At 48.3% G+C, this 24,004-nt stretch overlaps 1 protein-coding gene across 1 annotated transcript; it reads left to right on the top strand.

The window, feature by feature from the left end:
* Window positions 1-18,978: 18,978 nt before the first annotated feature.
* On the top strand, window positions 18,979-22,512 carry LOC147414330 (uncharacterized). The gene is made up of 7 exons (XM_086474007.1): window positions 18,979-19,116; window positions 19,212-19,399; window positions 19,552-19,741; window positions 20,229-20,762; window positions 20,823-21,004; window positions 21,574-21,746; window positions 22,160-22,512. Exons 1-7 carry the CDS (start codon window positions 18,979-18,981, stop codon window positions 22,510-22,512), a joined length of 1,758 nt encoding a protein of 585 aa, XP_086330133.1.
* Window positions 22,513-24,004: the final 1,492 nt, after the last annotated feature.

The following is a 24,004-nucleotide window of genomic DNA, read 5'->3' as shown; positions in this document are numbered from 1 at the left end:
CCACACTAATCTTCACTATTTTACACATATGCTGAAATAACAGAAGAAAATATTCAACAACAAATATCTGATGTTTCTGGGAGATGTTTAACACCCACTTCCCATCATCCCACTCTACAAGTTGCTGGTACTTTCAAATAAGGTCACAGCACTAGCATCTTCAGAAAATTCCCAGCATAGACAGATCATAGGAATATAATACATTTGAGATATGTTTCATTCTCATATAGGATAAAAAAAGAGCATACACTCAAAGAATTGTTGGTAGGGCATTCTGGGTTAAACCAACGCATATCCATTGTCAAGACAGAGATTATATTTTAACTGTGAAGTAAAAGCAACGGACAAGAGGATAATTCTAATGATCAGAGATTGCAAAGGTGACAGTCTCAGAATCAAATAATCATATTGCCAGCAGAACCATTTTAAGGAAAGTATAACTCATAGTAGAGTTTGATAAATAGCACCTCATTAACAGAAACTCAAGGAGCCAGAGGTTAGTGAGAGTTAAGAGTCCAGCCAGATTTGTAACACTGTTTTCAAATTACACCCTTCATTTAGAATATCCAGACAAAGCAGAAGCTGAGTTTTACAGCTCCTGTACATTTGTTACCCTAATCAGGTATCAGCCATAATTTTCTCTCTACTATACCACAAAAAAAAAAAGATTTCCCCTCTCTCCATTTTATATGCATACAATTGTCTGGTGTTTTCAGGTAAAAGCTTTAATTGTTAGTACGTGGCAAGCGTAACAATAGGAGGATTTGCACATCTGACCTTTCTTAAACAGGAAACAAGCCTTGCAATCCAATTAGCTGCCTTTGATGGCAACCTTAATTTCTAACCTTGGGTAAGACTTTCAAGTAAGCCACTTTGTGCTCTGAGCTCCCACTGTGCCTGGTATTTATTGTCACTGTCAAAAACTGCCAGAAACTTACATATTTTAACTCTGAAAGGTGAAAAGTAAGGGTACTATAGATGCAGCTAATAACTGCAGAAGCATTCACAATCCCATTCCAAGCTTCTATTGGATTAGTCATTGTAGACTTAGTACAGACAAGTAAAATTGAGCAATCATATGACAGGGATTTTTGTTAGCGAAGAGTCTGTTATGAATTCAGATACCCAAAAAAAAAGTAGGCACAAGCTAAGAAGACTCTGAGTCATCCTAGCAAGGGAGCAAAACAGCACCATGTGATCTCACATCAGTAGTCCACCTCCACCAGTCAGTCAATGACAGACTGACAGGTTCATGCTCTAGAGCCTCAAATTGTTTTGTTCAAATCACTTAGCAGAAAGTTACGTGTAACTATAAAATTATAGAAGAAGGAAGATGTTAAGCTAACAAGGATTTCCTTCCAACAAGAAAATTCAACTGACTATTACTTCAGAAATAGTGAAAGCAATTTCTACTTAATTCCTTTAGAAATTCAGATCTGACTCCTCTTAGTTACACCAACCTGCTGGCAAGTTTTTCTGAAGCCTGTAAGGTAGCAAAAGTAAGAAAGTACACAGACAACAGATAGTGGGATCTACAAAGCTTCTTACTTTTTTTTCTGAAAGGTTCCATATGATAGCAATCACATACAACACTCCTGCATCAAAGAGTACCCCATAACCAGACATAAATTTTAAAGCATACTACAGTGCGCAAATACCATGTATTTCCCCGGTATCTTAACTTTGACTCGAGGCTTTGAATTCACATCAGACATTACCTATTACTTTGATTCAAATAAAGCAGCAAGAGCATCTGTACTTCACTAACATCACATAAGATAATCTTTAGCCTTCTATCAAAATAGACTTGTTCTGTCATAAGACTTCACAACCCTTAGAGAATGAATCAGCTTTTCCTCCCTTGCCTATCTATAGATACCCCACAACCAAGCACACCAGACTAATATTTGGTGCAGAATTAAGTCCTAACATGAATTGCTAAAACAAAGCAATAAAAGACAAAACAAATAGAGCAGAAGCCAACGCAAAACAATTAGAAAATAAAATGGTTAGAGGCCTTATGAACTCATTTGTCAGTATGACTTCCCCTATATTAGAACTATAATTCACTCATTTTAGCAGCTGACAAAGTTCCCTCAAAAGCAGTCAGCAATCTTCATTTTTTTTCCCTTCTAAGAAGTACTTCATACTCCATTACTTTACTTCCACGAGACAAAGTTAAGAAAGCTCTTAAATACAACAGGAACTGAACAAAAATAAATTACCTTTCTCTGTAATTTCAGAAGGCTTCTCTAAGCTTTTAACAATCCTAAAAATCATGCAGCAGCAAAAGCACTATCCCTTCATCACCTCTTTTTGTATGGCTAAGGGCTTACCAAATGCTAATTGCAGTTAATTAGCCATCAATTATGAGAAGCTACATTTTCACCTGTTTCAGATCAAAATCCCTGGTACTTGTAGATTATCCAATTACCTTGTTCTAACTACCAAAGAAGTTGACTCTCTGAAGTTAACTCCTGCCTTACTGGCTTTTTAGATTCATGACAGTGTTTGCTGTGTGCAGTGTTGGCTTGTCTACTGCAGTTATGAACTTGTCTGCATACAGCTTCTCTAATAAATTCCTCCTAGTTAGTATTTTAGAAGTGAAATAAACATAGTTTTGAAGCAGTACACCAGTTTACTAAAATATTCTGTTAAATCCTAAATCCTAAATCCTAGTAGTTTTTCTAATTAAAATGCCTTTTATTGAGGATAATTCCCCTTTGTAGGCAAGTCCTTCTATTCTTTTTAACCATTAAAAAGGAGTTCTTAACAGATTGTATGCTTTGATACTTATTTTCCTTCTTAGATATTTCATAATGTTCTTCTTGTATACAGTTCACTTGTTTGCACTTTATCAAAACTGCAGTGGTAGCTGCCTTGCTGCTATGATCTGTATCCTTCCTGGGTTCTCTTTCTTCTTGTCTGAATTTTTTTTATTAAAAAAATAAAACAAAGTAGAGAGTTTATTTTTATGAAGCCATTCAAGTTTTTAATTTTCATCATTCACAAATGAAAAGACATGCAGTTCTGGAATAAATAAAAATTGGCTCAATTATTAGGAAGATAAATTAACTGCAAGTGAATAACGTTGATATCATGGGTACCTGATTTGCAATAATTTACTCATTGAAGAACTGTAAGACGGTCAATTTGCATTAGAATGGTTAAGTAGTTTAATTTAATTATGGAATTACTATGGGGTGATTAAAGACTGAGAATAAATAACAAATAAATCTGAGTTCATTTTATTTATCTACTAGCTACTAACTACATGACTTAGCAAGATTTTCAGTTTAATTAAATTTGTCCTCATGGGAATTTAACTGATATTGCTAAAAGTAAATGTGTACACGAAGTCACTAAACAATGACCTTGCCTTTCTAGGGATGTTTTGGGGTTGGGAAGGGATACCTTGTACAAGATCTTTTTTTTAAAACAATTGAGACAAAAATCTTCCATGAAGATTGCAAAAGGTTGCAAAACCAAGAAGAAATATCCCCCCCCCATTTTCACTTGGGACTTTTATAAATAAATTCATACAAAACTGGATGAAACATAGAACAAAATAAAAATTGGACCATAAATCTGTGGCTGTCTTCTCACTCAACATGTGATTACAAATGAGGAACTGATGTCTTGTTAATGTGAAAGCTTTTAGATCAAACTGAAAAGTCTTCAGGTAACTACTTCATGCTATTAGTTGTGAACCTGACTTAGTCAAACAGGTATTTAGTCATACATGATTACAGGTCTGCTGGCATAAGAGGATTTCCTTGTAGTTAGACACTCAGCATCGTGAGTAAGCAACTCATGCTCCTTTGGGCCCCTCCCAGGCCCTAGATGTTACTTCTGTGCTCAGTCTAGAAGAAATAGAAGTTGGAAGTTATTATAGTCTACATTCAGAAGGCTGAATTGTAAAAATCTCTTTATTTAATGTGCTCATCCCATCATTCTTCCCTTTTAGCACGCCAAGGTGATTGTTAATGAACCCCGCAGTTCTGCAAAGCATTACTAAATCTGGTTAATGGACAACAACTTGCATTGAATGTGCATATACGTTAGGCACACTCATAAAAATCCTCTAACACCACAAAGTTATTGTTCAAATCTTGGCTTACAGTTGCTCTTTTTGGCACATGGAAGATCACTTGGCAATGGTTAGGAAGCTGGAGTGTTTTGATCACTAATTATAACTCCGCCATAATTGCATTACTAGGCTGTTGACTTCCCCCTCCCCCCAGCTCTGACTGACTCTGTCATTACATTCCTTACAGATTTTAACAGTTTTTCAGGGCAGCTGCCTTTCTACAAATTCTCTGTACAGCACAAGCTATGATGGGCCCAAACCTTCTAGGCCACAACAGGCCAAACAATAAAATAGCAGAATTATTAATAACAGTAATCATTAGCATGCAGCTGTGCCCCAAGGATAAAACATGGGACAGTGTATGTGTGCATTCAAACCTGACTTTCACAGTATTTTCCATTAAAAGATACTGGAAATTTAAATATTTCTGGTCATTTGCTCTTATTATACTGATCACATTTCTAAATTCTCCCAGACTCTTCGAAGAGAATGATTTAACACGCAGTGCAGATCTTCCATGTAAAAAGGACCAGCATTTTTAATTATAGTCGTTTTGCAGAATCTAATAGCAATAAGGTTCCCATAAATGTTCAGAATCTAACAAGCTTCACAGCACCTTGCAAAGAGTAGCCATCATTCAGCAGAAATGTTAGAATGCCCTTTATTCCCTTTCTCTATTTCCCAGCAAGCATCCCAGGAGAATCACGAGTTTTAAATCTGCTCAGGCATGAAGGGACTGTGTGCCCCTTGAGCCTTTGTATTATGATAATGCATACATAAAGGTAAGTTTTATTAATGGAGCTCTATCCACAGGGATTTGTGCAATGAAGGAGGCAAGGGAAAGGGAGCTGAACGGAAGAGAGTGACACTACTGAGCAGTGATTCCAAGATCCAAAATTCAATCCTGATAGACACCCCCTTGAGCCTGCCCCTCTTTACCTGTGCACTGATTTAATGTGAACTGTTCCAGGCAGCACTAATTTTTAACAACTCAAATTTATTGCATTTTTTAAAAAAAATCAATACCCTAAACTCTTCCTTGTTCTTATCTCAAAAAGTGCTCTCAGGCAAGATTGGAATTCATTACTGTAGCCTTTGCATAAAAGTACTTTGAGTTCACACTCTGTGCCTTCCTAACACCACGAGCATAGATGTGATAGATTTCTCAGTATTTTCCCCATTGCTGTCAAATTACACTATATTTCACTCATTCTTATTTGCATTTTTTTACATCTGTGACTCCTATCATTATTGCTTTCTTCTTATATCTTTCCTCATTTTCACAGCTGAGGGATATACAAGGATGCTTTGATGGTGCTGGATCCCTTCTTCCAATCTTGCTACAACTGCAAGCATCACTAAAGTGTTGCAGAGCCTTTCCCCCATACCTACGTCCCCAAGGGGTTTGGGTGGGTGTAGAGGTGAGCTGCTTCACTTTGGAAAACAAAACCTACATGACAAACATCCTCTTGCTTTCTTATCAGCTATCCAGGGTTTGAGGGAAGGAAGTGAGTAAAATGTGGTGGAAGGCTTCTCTCACTCTTCATTACTCATCTGCTCAGGAAGCCAGCAAACACATGCTTTGAAGACAATTTGTAAGCTCTGATTTGTCAGAGGGAACGTCATCATGAAAATGCTCCATATTCACAGAAAATTAAAAAGGCACCTGCATTGAGCAGGTTGACCTAATTACTCTTTCACACGCTTCTAGTGGTTTCAGGTGAGAGCCTCTCAGGACAGAGACCAGTTCAAAGACAATAAATAGTAGAAAGAGCCCTGTCATGCATCGTGTATCAGGATACGTGAAGAAAGGAGAAGGAAATAACTGGCACAGGTTGGGGACATACAAATAAGCCTTCACACATACAATAAGATAGGAATTCAACACAAACACAAAGAATTCAGAGGTGTATTTTTAGGCTCCTCCCTCAGTCCCTTCAAATATGATAGGATTTTTTTTCCTAACTTAAATTCACTGAAACCAAAAATATCACAAAATTTTTACAGGTTGAAGTTATTCATCAACTAGCAGGAAAAATTTGCACTTTAAGGAAAAATAAGCAGGCTTTGTAATTTTTAATAAGTAAGCTCAGTGTTATATTAAGAAATCACAACAACAGAAGCCCTTCTAAACCAAGACTACTGGTCTCCACGTTCATTTTGGTACGAAAAAATTGGCATTCAGGTAAATTTGTTTCCAGTTTCAGCCACCAAACATAAAATAGTTATTTGCATGGATATTCTGTTGTACTAGAGAAAATAAGATATCAAATATTCTATAAAGATCTCTTTATACCTTCTTTCATGTTAATTCAATGGAATAGCAAAGAGCAGGACCAATGAAAAATGAATGCTTTAAACCTTCTGCAGCTTCTTGGGTTGTTGCTTCTATCTCTGATGCTCAAGCAGAGCCTTTTCACAGTTAAAAATGAAAAAACTTAAGAGGCTTTTTCCTCCCTTTTCTGCTGGAGACTCATTGTCTTTTGAGCTAAAGGGCACAAGCGGAGTGTAGCTAAAATAAACTTTTTAGGATTTGATGGCTGACAGCTGTAGTTTTTAAGATGTGGTTTGACAGGGATGGGGAAAAGCATACAGGGACTTCAGGAAATTCACACAAAATCAAAGAAGGCATGAAAAAGGCCCCTCTCTTCCATCCTGCTGTGCAGCTGGTCCATATGTTCTGGATATCCCCAAAGCTGGCTCTGAAATGAGAATGCTCTGAGTGGACAATAATTTTTCTGCATCATGCTACAGAAAAGTGAACTGGGTACCTTTCAGATCCCTGTGCTTTGCAAGAGTTGACCAGGCTTGGTCCCTTCCCTCCATTACGTTCTTAGGGCATTATGTGTCTGGGAAACAGACTTCATGTTGTACAGCATATGAAGGCTGGCAAATAAATCTGACAGCACCAAAGCAGAGCTTGAATCAGGGATGTCTGTCTCATTCCACTAACAGTTCTGGCAAAGATATTGTTTTTCGTATCATGCTCACACATATATGTCTCAATAGCATCCGAGCATCCTGGGGTTTTTTTATATTCATCTAGGCACAAAGCAAAGTCTGCGTATTTAACCATATGTCCCCATTTAGCAAACACTCTACCAATCCAGTTGGAATGCAAGTATTCATAAGTTTTCACTGAGTCTTCCCACACCTGCCACATATTAGAAAAAGAATAATTTATTAACAAAAATGCTTGCAGAGTTGATATCTCCTCTGGTAGCTCCAATCCTGCTGGCCTTCCTGGCTACCTCATTGCTTCAGTAGAAAGCAATAAACAACATTCTATTTCCTAATCTGACAAGTAAGGGCAAATTGACTTAGAGAGTTTAATTACTTTTCAAAAAAATACTAATGCCATTGGTTGCCATGGCAATACATTCTCATTAGATGGAACAGAATTGGCAGTATTGGAGAAACAGTCTGTCTTTGTAACTGCTAGTCTTACAATAAAATGCAATTATTAACTATAAATGTTAGTTGCTGTTTACAACTGCAAATGCAACAGCCAATACAATAGTCAAGGACTGGTTTTGACGTGTGCTTATGGTCCTACGGGCTGCTGCTGCTGCTGCAGTGGGAAAGGATACAGCCCGAACGCTACTATTTGTGTAGCATAGGGCAATAACGATGCGTGGGTTTGGAGAACTGGGAGCAGCTCTCCGTTGCAACAAGTGTCTGAAGTTTGATTACTCACAGAAATATTCATACATATGTCCTGGTCTTTCCTAAACACTTGCTTAAAACAGCTTAAAACAAACAAATCAGTGACTGCAAATCCAAGTAGCAAATAAAGCTAACCAACCACTGAATGGCAGTTTGGAGCCTACGCAGGTATTACCAAAGGTGAAGGCAAGGTCCAATCTTTTGTTTCATGAATGTGGAATCCTCACTTGCTTCTCCAAGTTTTTCTCTGCTTCTGGCTCTTCATATTCCTTCTCTCTTTTTCTCCCAGAAGTAGAGCTTAGGTAAAAAAATGTGTCCTGGAATAACCATATTGGGAATGATTGACAAAGTGGCAGACTGTCTGAATAAAATCACTTCTACATATTTTATTCAAATATGATGACATATCATTTAATTAATACAATTCTTTAGAGTGGAAAAATCCTACAGTTCTCCTTCCATCATCTCAGCTCTGCCCTTCAACAAACTGTTGATAGGTATACATGAACCGTAACTCAATTTATTAGTTTCCTTTTTCTTTTTTCTCTTCCCTCTTGTCAAAGTACTACTGAGAGCAGAGGCTATTCAGCTGGTATATTTTTGCTGTCTTAAGGTAGGTCTTGATTTATGCCACTTAATGCCTGTTTACTCCAGAACCTCTAATTTTGAGGGAACAGAAGAATATTTCAAAGGATAATATTCTCTGCACTTCTTTTATTATTTTTAAACTGATGTCAAAGACATTAAAAGTGGCAACTTAAAGAATCTCTTCTCAAACTAACGTGTATTCAAGTAGTATGCCACAAAAATGTTGAAGACTTTGAAGATAGAGACAAATTTTTACTTAATAATCAGGTCCTCTGTTTCACACATACCTTGTGCATCAAGTGATTATGCTGAATTTTGGCAAGGGGCTGTATGAGAGGCATCAGGTGCATTAATTTAAATTAAATAATCCAATTATTCTCCTCAAAAAAATTTTGCAACGAATTGAGTCTTTTGGCAAGACTAGAATCTCTTGAACACTTCATTGAGTCAGATTTATTCCGTTACTTACTGGATACCATAAGGACTGCAGAGAAAATGACATGAAACTTTTGAAGTACCCCACAAAGAAACACAAAACCAACAAAAAAATCCTCAAAATCTTTCAAATTCTTTCAGTTGCACCTTCATAGTTTAATAATTTTAAGTAATAATTAAAATGGAGATGACTAATGAACCTCAGACCCTGAAAGAAAAATACCAAACCTAACTAAGGTAAGCAATGAGTTCTTTAATAGCACTCATGCTACTTTTTTAATAGAACAAAGCCAAAACAAAACCAAGAACGGATCAGAGCTGCAAAAAACAGAACAGAGGTTCTGCTCAGTAATGCTATACCCTGCAAAAGTTTCAGGAGAAAAGAAAAATTTATGTTAAGTGAAATCAAATTTATGTTTAAGCTTCTAAATTATGTATTATTCCATGGCATAATAGGGAAGCACAGTATTTTCTTCCTTACAAACTCTTGACGAGATAAAAAGACACAAGTAACACAAAATTAGTATTACAGTCCTCTCTTTCAACTAACATTTCCCAAAATGATATTTTCCTGTTAAAAATTCATCTGGTAATGCTGAGTCCTTGTCCTTATCAAACAACACATTGGGATTTAACACAGCTGAAATATTTTTCCTTGCTATTCTCTCTAGATATTTGTATTCTAATTATCAAATAAAAGAACATATGTATAATGAATATATCACATAAGTTCCCCCCTAGCCTCCAGAAGTGCAAAACACAGCATTTTATGTGGAATTTTTAGCTTTTACATTTTTATTTTGAAGTCTTGAAACTGTTTTACAAAGTATATGCATTTTCTCCACTTTACCGTTGTCATACACTGGGAAAAAGTAGCAGGACAAAGGTTATGGAGTAGTTTTCTACAGGAGCTCAGACTGGATTCGGTAACCCAATCCCCATAGTAGCTGAACATGGCCGAGGCAGAAGAGAACCGGGCACGGGACGCTGACACACGGCACTGCTCTGCTCTCCAGCACACCGGGCCGGGGGTGCTCAAGCCTCGCACACCTTCTTCCCGGTTCTTCCCACAGCTCACGCCCAACCCTCCCGCCCACCCCAAGGACAACCTCCCGGCCCAGCTCCCCCCGCTCCCCCGGCCCCGGGGGCCGCTGTGCTGCTCCCTCCCCAGCGGGGCTGTTCCTCCCCCGTGCAGTGCATAATTGCAGCCTCCGAAGGCAATTGCACTGCATTCAAAAGCCTTAAGATCATGTCAGCAGGTTTAATAGGTTTCCCTTGGGCCGTCAAAAGCCCACGTCCCTTCCACATAGCTCCAGACGGGCACGAACGACACCAAAGGCATATTTTGAGTCTGTCCGGACATTGATCCGCAATCCTTTAGCAAGCTCTAGAGCTCTGACTTTCGGCTCGTTGTGCAAATGTGCCCTCAGGGAGCGACTTGGTCTCTGGTGGTCACTGCATACCCCGCCACCCGAACTCCATTCTTTAGAAAACTCCTCCCGTTGGGACACCCAGCGTGGCCAGTTCCCTCCAGCGGCTCCTCCTTCAGATCAGGCCTGCCTGCACACACAGTCTCAGTGGTCTCTGTGCAGTCATGCACAACAGTCTCCATCTCCTGCTTATCACTTAGGAAAGAAGCAGGGTTGATAGTGGTAGAGGTGACAATTTCTACATCACCTTGCTCCATCAGGACTGCTTGATATTTCAGGAACCTTGATGGCGAGAGCCAACGTCCTCCTTTTTGTTCCAAAACAGAAGTTACAGCATGGGAAGGGTGCACAATCATCTTCTGTCCCGAGGTGAATTTTCAGGCTTCTTGAGTGATCAAAACAGCAGCCGCTGCCCGAAGGCATCCTGGCCTTCCTTTACCGACTTCATCCAACTGTTTGGAAAAGCACGCTACTGCTCGTTTATAAGGACCCAGCCTCTGGGCTGGAATTCCCAAAGCTACTCCTTGTCTCTCATATGAGAACAACCGGAAGGGCTTTGTTATGTCTGGCAGGCCCAAAGCTGGAGCCCTCATCAATTCCGATTTTAATTCTTTGAGTGCCCTCTTGGCTTCGCCAGTCCACGTTAACTGTGTCTCACCATTTTTCAAAAGCTCAGACAAGGGTTTAACTAGAAGTCCATCATTATCGTTCCATAATTGGCACCAACCTGTCATTCCCAGAGAAGGTCGCAGCTCTTTTACCGACGTCACTTCTGGGGTCCTGCAGATGGCTTCCTTTCGGTCATTCCCGAGCTGTCTCTGTCCTTCAGAAATCACAAATCCCAGGTCGATTACTTCTTTCTTCAAGATCTGGGCTTTCTGCAATGATACTCTATAACCACTTAGTCCAAGAAAATTTAACAAACTCACAGTCCATTCTTTGCATCCTTCATCCTTCTCTGTAGCTATCAAAATATCATCCACACATATTGCAAAAGGATGCCGTTATGCCATTTCCTGGAGGTCTTTCCCAGGCCTCTTAATTCTTTACCTAATTGTTTTCCCAAGATCGTGGGGCTATTTTTAAATCCTTGAGGTAACACTGTCCAGGTGAGTTGCGTTTTTCATCCTGAGCCAGGATGAAAGGCAATTCAAAGGCAAATAAATGGTGGCTTTAGGGGCCAAGGTGAGGCAAAAGAATGTATCTTTCAGATCTAATACTGTGAACCATTTATAGGTTTCTTTTAAACTAGTCAATAAGGTGTATGGCTTTTGCCACTACCGGGTGCAAATATTCAACCGTCTGATTTATTGCCCGCAGGTCTTGCACCAATCGATAGGTTTTGCCATCCGGCTTCTAGACAGGCAGAATAGGAGTGTTATACTCTGAGGAACATTCAATTAAGAATCCAAATTTTACAAATTCTCCTAGAATACTTTACACGCCTCGTCTGTCTTCCCGTTTCAAAGGATATTGTTTTACCCTGACGGGTCACGCTCCTTCTTTAACAACAATCAGTTCTGCATTTTTAGCCTTTCCAGGTATTCCCGAGGCCCATACTCCTGGGTACACCTGATCTTTTATTTCTTGTCTACTTTCTTCCTCTCTAATCTGGGGTACGGTGAGGGCCAAACTTAAGATTTCAATGTGGTTTTTCGGCATTCAATTGCTCTAATAAGTCCCTTCCCAAAAGTGGTTTAGGGGCTTCAGGCAGGTAGAGGAATTTCTGAACCCCTACGCTTTTCCCAATTTTGAATTTGAATTGTTTCAGAAAGCAAGCCTTCCCAACCTGCCCGGTTGCTCCCACAATATTAAGTCTGCCTACTCACAGGTAACAAGGTCTGATTTAAGACTGAAAATGTGGCACCTGTATCTATTAAAAATTCTACAGGTTTCTCTTCTTTCCCTGGCTGAACTGTTACCAAGGGTTCCGCTAGGGAGGATTCCCCTGGTTCCAGCAAATCTTCCATGTTGGCAACTGTCACTGATTTGCCAAATCTCAGGCATTCCTTTTTCCAATGCCCCATTTGCTTACAATAAGCACACTGTTCCTTTAGGAGGGGATGACTGTCTCTAGGTGGGGGCACTTGCACCACTGTTTATAACTCTCAGCGTTATTCAGAGGGTGTTTCACTACAAATGCTCTGCTTTTATTCACCGCGCAGCCACCTGTGATGGTTTCCTCATGTGCCAAACGCTCGAGCGGGCGCTGAGGGACAAGCGGGGGCCACAACCGCCCCCTTAGCCGGGTTTCATCTCTCTCCTTGGAAAGCAGGCCTGGCCCTGCGGAGGCTTCCTCGTCCCCTTCCCGAATTGTCTGCAGAGCGACCGGTGGAGACAGCTGGAAGCAATGAGCAACTCAAAGGTAAAAACTGAAGCACGATCCCAAGCTGAATTTCTGGACAGGCGCTCTGGGGGATCTGCCGTGGGGATCTCACCTGCAGAAATCAGTGGCGCGGTGGGGTGAGCCGGACAGGCGGTGGGGAGCCAGGCTCTCCTTTTGCCAGCAAGGCGTTGTACTGGGACATGGGGTTGTTCTTTCCCAGTTGCGAGACCCTGCACTTGCCCTTGTTGTAGTTCATTAAATGTCTCCCCGCCCAGCTCTCCAGCCTGTCCAGGTCTTTCTGAACGGCAGCACAGCCTCCTGGGGTGTCAGCCACTCCTCCCAGTTTGGTGTCAGCAGCAAACCTCCTGACAGGGTGCTCTGTTCCCTCATCCAGGTCATTGACGAATATATCGAAGAGTCCTGGTCCCAGCACCCACCCCTGAGGGACTCCACCAGATCCAGGCCTCCAACTAGACTCTGTCCCATTCACCACAGCTCTCTGACTTCTTTCCTTCAACCAATTAAACAAGCCACCTCACTACCCGGTCATCCAGACCACACTTCCTCAGTTCTGCTGCGAGGATGCTGTGGGAGACAGTGTCAAGTGCTTTACCGAAATCAAGATAAACCACATCCACTGCACTACCATCATCTATCCATCCACCTGGTTATGTCTTCATAAAAGGCTATCAGACTTCCATTGGTAAAGCCATGTTGACTGCTCCTAACGACTCTCTTATCCTTGATATGCCTACAGGCAGCACTGAGGGTAAGTTGTTCCATCACTTTTCCAGGGATGGAGGTGAGGCTGACCAGTCTGTAGTTACCCGGGTCCTCCTTCTTGCCCTTTTTGAAGACTGGACTGACATTTGCTTTCCTCCAGCCCTCAGGCACCTCTCCTGTTCCCCACGACTAACCAAAGATGATGGAGAGTGGTCTAGCAATGACTTGTGCCAGCTCCCTCAGCACCCGCGTGTGCATCCCTGCAGGGCCCATGCATTTGTGTATGTCCAGCTTGATTAATTGATCCCTAACCCAGTCCTCATCAATCAAGGCAATCTCCTCCTTTATCCTGACTTCCTCTGGGGCCTCAGGGCTCTGGAGCTCCTGAGGACAGTCTCCAGCAGCATAGACAGAGGCAAAGAAGGCGTTCAGTAGCTCCACCTTCCCTGTATCCTCTGTCACCAGGGCACCCGCCTCATTCAGCAGTGGGCCTACATTGCCTCTAGCATTAGTTTTGTCTGCAATGTATTTGAAGAAGCCCTTTCTGCTGTCCTTGACCTCCCTTGCAAGGCTTAACTCCAAGGAGGCCTTAGCTTTCCTAGTTGCCTCCCTACATCCTCTGACAACAGTCTTATAGTCCTCCCAAGTGGCCATCCCCTGCTTCCAAGATCTATAGACTCTCTTCTTCCACTTGAGTTTGCCCATCAGTTTCCTGTTCAACCACGTGGGTCTCCTGCCTCCCTTTCTTGATTTCCTACCCACTGGCATGCTCCGATCTGGAGCCTGGAAAAAGTGGTCCTTGAATAGAAACCGACTCTCTTGGGCCCCTTTACCTTCTAGTACCCTGCCCCATGGGATTTCCCCTAGCAATTGCTTGAAAAGGCCAAAGTTGGCCCTGCTGAAGGCCAAGGTTGTGATCTTGCTTGGTGTTCTCTTCCTACCGCACAAGATCCTGAACTCCGCCATCTCATGATGGCTGCAGCCAAGGGCTGCCCTCAACCTTCACCGCTTCAACCAGACCCTGCTTGCTAGTGAGATAAGATTGTTATAAGATCTGCTCTAGCAGTGCTCCTCTCCTAGTTGGCTCATCCACCATTTGCATCAAGAAGTTCTCATCGATGCACTGGAGGAACCTCCTGGACTGTGAATGGCTAGCTGTGTAGGTCTCCCAGCAAATATCTGGGTAATTAAAATCCCCCACGAGTACCAGGGCCTGTGAATGCCAGGCTGCTGTCCGCTGCCTGTAGAAGGCCTCATCAACTTCCTCATCCTGATCGGGTGGCCGGTACTAGACACCCACGGCAGTATCTCCCATGCTAGCCTGCCCCTTGATTCTCACCCACAAACTCTCAACCCGCTCCTCATCCACCCCTGGACAGAACTCCCTACGTTCTAGCTGCTCTCTCATGGAAAGAGCAACGCCACCTCCACCTCCTCGCCTTGTTGGCCTGTCTTTCCTGAAAAGGACGCGGCCATCCATGACCGCATTCCAGTCACGTGAGCAGTCCCACCATGTCTCTGTAATTGTCACCAGATCGTAACCCCTTGACCGGACACGGATTCCTGACTCCTCCTCTTTATTCCCCGTGCGGCGTGCACTGGCATACAGGCATCTCAGGGAGCGAGCTGAGCACGCCGACTGCACCCGAGGGGGATGGCAGGCCTTCCGGTCCTCACTAATACTAGAACAGTGCCCCACCGGTGCAAACCCAGCTACAACCCCATCCCCCTTCGAATCTACTTTAAAGCTCTAGCTACGAGCCCTGCTAATTGTTGCCCTAGAACCCTTTTCCCTCTACAAGATAAGCCCTTCCCACGTATTAGCATCAGGTCTGGTGTTTTCTAAAACCAGCCATTATCAAAGAACACACAAGAGCCCGGCCTGTAGCCCCAGTCCTGGAGCCAGGTATTTACAGCGTGGATCCTGCTATTGCTTCCCGTGTCATCACCCGCAACTGGAAGGAGGGAAGAGAAATTAACTTGCGCGCCAGACTCTTTCAATAATTGTCCCAAGGCCCCGAAGTCTCTCTTCATTCCCCTCGGGCTACGGGATGCAGCTTCCTCCCCTCCTGCCTGGAAGATCAGTAGCGGGTTGTAGTCTGATGACCGCACGAGGTTGGGGAGTTTCCTAGCGATATCCCTAATTCGGGCTCCAGGAAGACTACAGACTTCCCTATGGTGAGGGCCGAACCCACATACTGGGCCCTCTGTTCCCTTTAGGAGTGAGTCTCCAACAACTCGAACTCTTCTCTTCTTCCTTGTGGAGGAGGTTGCTAGACGGCTGGAAGGCCTGTCTGACTGTGGTGAGACCTCCGGCATAGGCTCTCGAGCATTCACCCCCTCATTGGACTGGCCGTCTTCCAGCAGGGCCTCATATCTCTTTCTCAGAGGCACCCGGGGAGGTGAGGCAGGCAAGGAGGGCGCTTGCAGGCAACTTGCCTCCGCTCACTTCTTTCATTTAGGCTTCTGTCTTCCCCCTGACAGGGGCAGGATACAGGGGCCCCTGTTTCCTGGGTGCGCTCTGGTGGGTGCCCCCCTTTCTGTTGTAGGGAGGGCAGAGCCTGGTTCCACCGGCCTGTCTCCACTTCAGCCTCCCTAATGCTCCGAAGCCTTTTCATTTCACTTGTAACCTCGCAGCCTCGTCGTGCAGCTGGGCCACTCGGCCGAGCAGATCGTCTACCCGCTCCCACCGCACCCGGCCGTACTCGTGGCTGCCCCCCGCCGCCAGCGAGAGGCTGTGGCATTCCCTGCAGCCTGTGACCTGGACACCTGCAGGTTTACCTGCGACCTCTGCCTGGCTCGCCACATTGCATCCAACAGGTCTTGCCCGGGTTGCCACCACAGCTGCCCACACCACCAGCTGCTGGGGCTGCCGCGGCACACTCTGGTCGCAGCGCTCCCCAGGCCGCTTTTTCCAGGCGTCAGGGAGGGCGGCGATGTTCTGGCAACGGCCAGGTCTCGCCCGCGTCTCCCACGAGAGCTGCCGGCTCCAGGCGAGCCGCTCCGCGGCCCTGGCATCTCCTTCCCTCAGGAAAAGCCGCTGTGCGCTGACATCTGCCGCTCCGGTGCGGGCTCGGCCGGCTGCGGGCAGCTCCCCTCGGCGACGACCATCTCGTTCCAACCCCCTGCCATGGGTAGGGACACCTTCCACCTGCGGGAGCTGCGTGAGGACACTGACACGATCAATGTGATCTAACAAGTGAACCTTTATTTCCGTGTTTCCAGTGCAATTTATAACCCTCGACCACACCCAATAAATACTGATTGGCTTCATCGCAAATAACAGCCCATAGTCCTACCTGATTGGCCACATTGCGAGTCACGTTCAAGTCACGTTCACAAATGTTCACACCCATCTTCTTCGAGAAATTAAAACTGCGTCATTAATGGCGGCTGTCTCTTCTCCTGCACCTGTAAGATGTTCATGCCCCCTGCACCGCAAGTTGTTCATGCTTTCAGCAGTTCCGGTACGTCCCAGCTCAGGTTCTCTGGAAAGGCTGGATTGTTCACATGTCCCTTATTTCATAAATATCCTCCCACATTCCACCAGACCAGGTCGCTCCCAGCCCCATCCAGCCTGGCCTTGAGCACTGCCAGGGAGGGGGCAGCCACAGCTTCCCTGGGCAACCTGTGCCGGTGCCTCACCGCCCTTGTAGTGAAGAACTTCTTCCTAATGTCTAATCTCAATCTCCTGCCCTGCTTTATGGATCATTTGTGCCAGTCCACCGGCTAGTCGAGGATGCATCGTCAGATTGCGAGGTGGCTGCCTCCTCTTTCAGGTGGTTTCGCTGACTCTCAAACATCAGCCGAGCACAAACAGCCACTTCCTGATGGCTGGCTTGACATCTCAAACACCTACCTGCTCTACCAACCTGGGGAGGTGAAGGGGCTACTAAATCCCATAAGGAGACAAACATCCTCCCTGCCGTGGGTTAACTCTTTAGTTCCATGTGGGATTTGTTTTGGCAGGATTTGGGAGAAATATCCCCAACCCATCCTGGTCCATCAGCCGCGCGTGTGAAGGATAAACTTGTTAAATTCATACTTTGCTGAGCACCAGGATGGGTTCAAACTATTGCGTTCTGGGTTGGTTGGGTTTTTTTGCTAATGTTACCAGCAGGAAGAAGAAGAACGACATTTGAGATGAAGGGGTCGCTTGGTTGTTTTTCAGGATTTCCTTTTGTTGCAGAGGGATCTGCAGGGATGCAGGGTCTCGGGGGGCAGGATCAGACTGGCCCCCTCCATCAGCCAGTTGAGCATTGCTTGGATGAAGAGAGTCCCCTTTTAGTCCACCCTGGCCACCCTGTAGTCGCTAGATCCTCCTTGGCAACGGTCCCCACGGACAACCCGCCCCCACCCCATTGTGACGACACAGTGGTGACATCAGGGTCAGTGCGTGTTCCACAGAGCCCGGGGCAGTGCAGGACAGGACAGCGACCGGACAGCAGCTCCCTGCCGGGCTCTCGCCTCTCCTGCGCTTGCCACTGGAAACAGGGGCTGATCTTTGGCAAAACCCCACTGCCGCCGTGGTCCCGACCCCTGGCTGGAGCGGAACCGCAGCACCCTGCGGTGGGGTGAGCAGCGTCGGGGGGGACGGGGAAGACCAGGGGGCTGCAGCGGGCCTGGGGGGGGACACGACCCTCTTTGGGGGTGAGGGCTGCGGGGTCGGCCCCAGTGCCCTCCCTGGCTGCAGCGAGACCGGGGCTGAATCCAGGCGACATCCCCGACTCGTGCTCCGCAGGGGCTCTGGCCGTCGGCACGGGGGGACCTTTCTACGAAAACCCAGGTAGCGAACGGGGTGGAACAGCTCAAGCCATCTGTTCTGCCCCTGCTTCTGAACTCGGCAAGAGGAGCGTGTTTTGCGATGCCATCACTACAAATGCTCTGTTTTTATTCACCGCGCAGCCACCTGTGATGGTTTCCTCATGTGCCAAACGCTCGAGCGGGTGCTGAGGGACAAGCGGGGGCCACAACCGCCCCCTTAGCCGGGTTTCATTTCTCTCCTTGGAAAGCAGGCCTGGCCCTGCGGAGGCTTCCTCGTCCCCTTCCCGAACTGTCTGCAGAGCGACCGGTGGAGACAGCTGGAAGCAATGAGCGACTCAAAGGTAAAAACTGAAGCACGATCCCAAGCTGAATTTCTGGACAGGCGCTCTGGGGGATCTGCCGTGGGGATCTCACCTGCAGAAATCAGTGGCGCGGTGGGGTGTGCCGGACAGGCGGTGGGGAGCCAGGCTCTCTTTTGCCAGCAAGGCGTTGGGTTGCGGCGGGGCTCGTTCTGCCTGCCCTCCTGTGCCGGGGATGAGGCCGTGGCGTGAGACCTGGGTGTTGGGGGAGGCAGGGTTGGGCAACAGGGGTCAGCTGAGGTCAGGGGGGTAGTGGTGGATGCAACTGCCAGAGCTGCAGTGCTCACCTGTAAGGCAGTGACTTCTCAGCTACAAGTCACCTTCGCACAGCTGGGGATGCGAGCGCTCCTGCTCCGCTCCTGGGCAAAGTCAGCGGGGTTCCTTCATGTCATGTCCCCAGTAGGGGTGGGTTTGATTCTGACTGACGTGGTCCCGGCAGTCACGCTGGGTGATAAAAGTGGTGACAACGTGCCGTCACCTGCCCTCCGCGCTGCTGGAGGTCTGCACCCTGTTCTGGATGTGAGGTGCTAGCTGCGGCTCAGCTGCCCTGGTGTTGGCTGGTCTTGACGCCTCCTTGCCCTGGAAAGTGGTGCTAGCATGGCGGGGGGTTACCCAAGAGCACAGCGCCTGGCCGCCTTTGCTCTGAAGTGGATCAGAAGCGCTCATGGAGTTGGTTTGTGTGGCTCAGTGTTTGGGAGGGTACTGAATATCTTCGGTGCCAGTGAAGAGCTGAAGGTGGTGACGAAGAGCTGGAGGTGGTGATGCCATTAACCCACTGCCCCGTGCCCAGCTCCGCTGTCTACCACTGCTGGTGGGGTTTGCTCAAGTGACTGAGCTCTCCCTCTCTGTGTCAGCAGGGCGCGCTCTCTTTGAGGCAGAAGCTTTCAGCCTTCCCGGAGAAGGAGCAGGACAAGCTGGCTGAAGGCGAGTTCAGGAGACTGCAGGTGCAGTTTCGGAGAGCTGGGGAGAAGAACAGGTCCTATGGTGCCAAGACGAGGCGTCAGCTGCAGGCCCAGGAGTAAGTGCAGCTTGGCTCGGCTGCGTTGTGCCCGGAAAGTTCCTCCAGGCAGAGATGTGGGGACCCTGGTGCTGAGGTGGGGAGGGGCAAGGACCTGCTCCGGCGTTGCAGGTGGGATGTGCTCCATGTTATTTGTTGTTTTGTTTTTACAGGCAAGAAATAGAGTCGCTGGCTCAAGAACAGAAGGAGGTGTTATCAACGCTGAGCCAGATCACGTCCCGGAGGAACGTGATGCTGGATGAGAGGAATCGTACGGAGCTCCACCGCCTTTTGCAGTCCAAATCCAAGCACGACTCTCTGATTGGAGAGAGAAAAGCCCTCTTAGCTGCCCTGGAGAAGCAGGTAACGCATCTGAACCATTCCCTGGCCGAGCACGGTAGAGCAGAGCAGAGTCACAGAGGGAGACCCGTGGCTGAAACCCCTCGATGCAGAATGCATCTCCTTCAGGCCTCGGAACAGAATGCTGCCTCCTGGCAAAAGACACGTGCCACTGACAAAGGGACAGAGCCAGGCTCCCATTCAAGTCAGCATCGCTGGCCAGAAAAGTACGGGGCGCAACTCTCAGCCTTGCTGTCCCACAGCTCTCTGCAGCTCCTCTTGGATGGCACACACCTGCCTGGGGTCACGCAACATCCCACTGCTTTTCCCTTGACTTTTGTCGTTCTTCTGAAAATGCAACATTTAGCTGTGCTGCCTGAGATGTGGCAAATCGAGGAGCAGCGACACCCGAGAGATGTCTCTTCACTTCTCCTGAGGACAGCCTGACAAGAGTCCAGAACGTAGGGCTGGAGATTATACTTTCTTTGGTTTTTTTCCTCTGTGTGCGCAGATATTAGAGCTGGAACAAGAGATTGCGAGTCAAAAGCGGAGAGCAGCAAAGGTGAAGGACGTGAAGAGGAGCGAGCGGCTGCCAAAGCAGGCCGAGACGCTGGAGACGTCTCTATACAACGTAAGCAAACCTTTGGCAGGCCTTTGGCGGCCGTGTGCGGGGCTGCACTGGGGCCTGTGTGCAACATGCCTTTTGGTCAGGACAAAGGGTAACGGTGCAAATGCGTTTGGTTGCCACAAGCTGCGTAAAGGCCCTGGCTTGTTCCCCTGGCCTGGTTGCTCCCAGAACCCCTCCAAGGCTCCTTCGAGCTTGGCGACCCAAATGCAGCACTTGTGCCTTGCCAAGAAGCCTGAAGGCCTGCGCCTGTTTAGTGACACGGCCGAGCTGCCTGAGGCCACCTTGCCTTGGACAATGCCAGCTCCGGGTCTCGGCCTGGCCTACTGTTGCCTCTCCAGCCTTAGGGAGGAGGATACTGCAGGGCCAGCTTCACATCCCTTGGCCCGTGTTTGTCTCAGCCCTGGTCGAGGTCTTTCTGCAGAGACCTAGCCCCCCAGTCCCGCAGCAGCTTCAGACCCCTTGCTTCTCTCTCCCCAGGTCACTGTCCGTTTCCACACCGCTGTGAGCAGAAACAAGCAGCTGCATGAAGAGATTGAAAGCCTCCAAATACAGAAAGCTGCTTTGAACAACATCTTCTTTAAGCTCCACAGGAAGCTGGAGAAGCAACGCAGGAGGATGAACAGCGCTCTTCAGCAATCCACAGAAGCCTATGAGGAGTGGTACGTGGCCTTGCGAACGCTCTGCGGTAAACTTGGCACCGGTGGGCAATGGCGGCGTCGAGTAGCGATGACAAGAGAGACCGCTGGCAACTTGAGAGAGAGGATTCTCCGCTCTTGTCTAGAGCTGGGTGCCGAGGGCTGGGTGCCGAGGGCTGGGTGCCGAGGGCTGGGTGCCTGGTCAGTGCAGGGAGACCGGTACCTCCAGGGTGATTTACTCCACCCGCCCCAGAGGTTTCTCGGGATGGGGTGAGCTGCCTCGCGGAGCAGTCTCTGTCCGCTGAGTCCCACCTGAGCCCACAGAGGGGGACGCAGCAGATGCGGAGCAGAGGCCAGCCAGCTCTGGTCCAAGTGAGCCGGGCTGCCGGAGCTGGGTGCTGTGTCCAAGTACAAAACCCCACCAAGAGCTCTGTCAGCTTGCTGCTGGCCTTGGGCTGACACAGCCGCATCGCGATGAGAGCTGGGCAATGTGCACAGCATCACGGGGGCTTGGCTGGGTCAGGCACGGAGACGGCCAGGAAGAGAAATCGTTCTAACTACGCGTGGTGTAACCTGCTGCTTTCTGCGTGCAGGATGGAGACTCTGAACAGAACTAGAGAGGAGACTGAAAAGCAGAGGAAAGACGCTGCCCTGCACGAAAGGCAGAAGCGTGTCCTTGGCACGGCGCAGATCGAAATGAAAACTTTCATGGACACCAAACTGCGAGATCTCTCGGAGTTGAAGGAAAAGGCCCAAAAGAACAAAGGTAGCAAATGAGAGAAATGCCGTGCAACGGGGACCCCAAACCAGGGCTGCGCAGGGTTGGCAAGGGGTGGCTTATAGCGCTGCACCCCAAAGGCAGGACGTCTCCTCTGCCTGCAGGCTCCTTCAGCCACCCTTTGCCCTACAGAATAAACAGACAAACAGGGATAAGCAAGGGAGGCCACCTGAACCCCTGCGTCTTGGGGTGCCCTTGGGGGAGAGGGAGGGATGGGGAAGCAGGGACCCGCCTCCATGTGCAGCCGTGGCCCCTTTGATCCTGCTGGGGAGGGATGCCACTGTGTTTGCCCCATTCCCATGCAGGCTGTGAGCTCCTTGCTTAATTTCTGAGTGAAGGAAGGCTCTGCCAAGGGCAGCCGTGGGGACACGCGCAGCCCAGACGCTCCCTCTCTCCCTCAGCCTTGAAGGCAGCCAAGCGCATCAGGCAGAGGCAAGCAGAAGCAGAGAGCTTCGAGAGCCTGATGCCAGTTTACCAGCAGCTGCTGGAGCAGGCGGAGAACGGCGACATCGACCGGCTGATAGACAGCTTTGTCGCAGAGAATCAGAAGGAGTTCTCCTGCTTCAGCTACGCCATCGAGGTCAACAAGGAGATGGCGAAGATGCAGCAGAGGATCAACGACCAGCAGGTCTGTTCCAGGCCCTTCACGTCTCCCCTTTCTCAGCTGGTGCTGCTGGGCTGGGGCTTTTCCTCTCCCACGTGTCCGGAATCACACAAGAGCCCAGCTCAGAGCCTGCCACAGGGGCGGGATTAGGGGAAGGCAAAGGGGCAGCTAAAAGAGAACTCCCAGAGCCAGAAGGCGGCGTTCTCGGATCTGAAAAGGTCTCAATACTGCCACCGTGTACCCAGCAAAACGACTGCAGGATCCAGGAAAGGCAAGAGGTGCCTCGGCCATGTGTGGGGCTGGCTGGAGGGAGAAAGGCTGCCCGTTGTGAGGTCATCAGCTGCCCCCCTGGCCTGGTGACAGTGGTCCCCGGGGGGGGGTCAAGTGGGACGTCCCTGCTGCCAGGGCAGAGGGATGGTCCCCAGCCTCTGTCAGGCACATCTGGTGGGCACTCAGCCCATACCCCTCTCTCGTGCTTGTGTTTACACAGAGCAGGATTGCAGCCCTCATCGTGGACAAGGAGCCTGCGGAAGAGAGCCTGGAGGAAGTGGAGGTATGGCGGCCGGGCCTTCCCTCTGCAAGGGCAGCGCGGCCCTGCCACGTGTGCCAGGGAGTCTGGTCTTATGAACGCTGCTCTGGTCAAGGGCTGGACAGGCGTGGGCAGAAAAGGGCCCTGCATTGGCTTTGGCAGCCCTGTCTCCCAGTGCATGGTGAGAGGGTGCCTGCAGGGCTCCTGCCAGCCCTGGCTCTCCAGCGCCTGCGGCCTCGTGCGCGGCACGGGGAGCTTGGGCTCCCCTACGCAGAGCCTTTCCCCTGCAGGGACGGGAGCATGGGGTGGGATGTCTCCAGTGCCCAGCCTGGAAGTGGCCAGCACTGGGGTGTGGGGGAAGAGCAGGGGGCTGGGGTGACACCTGTCAAAACCTTTGTTGATAGGCAAAAATAATGGAAACCACCAAGGAAGCCAACATGTATGAAAAGAAATACAAGGAGAGCAGCAAGTTGCTGGGCCAGCTCAGATCTGGCGTGGAGGCCCTGCTCAAAGAAACCAGCTGTGATGCTACGAAGATAACGTGGCCGCTTGGAGACAACCTGGCGCAGATTCTGGGTGGGTCGGGGCTGCCCGTCTTCCCCTGCCACATGGCCTGGACCCTGCGTGTCCACCACCCGCTTGCACTGTGTTTTAATTGAGCTCTTGTTTTTTCCTCTGCCCCGTCACGCATGGGTGTCCCTAATGCGAATTCTGGGGTGCCAAATTGCCAGTCAACTCGGGAGCCAAGCCGGCTCTAGAAAGATGCCAGTGGAGCCCCAAGCCCTCCTCTCGGCTCTGGGTGCGGGAGCCGGCCTCGGGCCCTTGCCCCTGGGGAGACAGGCTGCCGGACGGCACCGCCTTGGGGAAGCCAGAGGATGAGCCCCTGCTCAGCAGACGGGCGGGGGCGGATTGGGGCAGGGGCCCTGCGTGACAGTGCTCCCTCCCACCCAGGTCTCCTGGAGAAGAGGACCCGCGAGCTCCTGCTGCAGGAGTCCATCCTGCGCTACACATCGGCTGAGGGCTCCCACCTGGCCCAGCCCTTCGCCCACCCGCTGCTGGGCGGCACCGAGCTCCTCTGGGGGATGGATCGCGCCCAGCTCTGCCCGACGGCCC

This window comes from Leptosomus discolor, chromosome 16 (assembly GCF_034619465.1).
Source record: "Leptosomus discolor isolate bLepDis1 chromosome 16, bLepDis1.hap2, whole genome shotgun sequence".
NCBI classification, from domain to species: domain Eukaryota; kingdom Metazoa; phylum Chordata; class Aves; order Leptosomiformes; family Leptosomidae; genus Leptosomus; species Leptosomus discolor.
The sequence above is the reverse complement of the archived record's forward strand: the minus strand, read 5'-3'. Positions and strand labels throughout refer to the sequence as shown.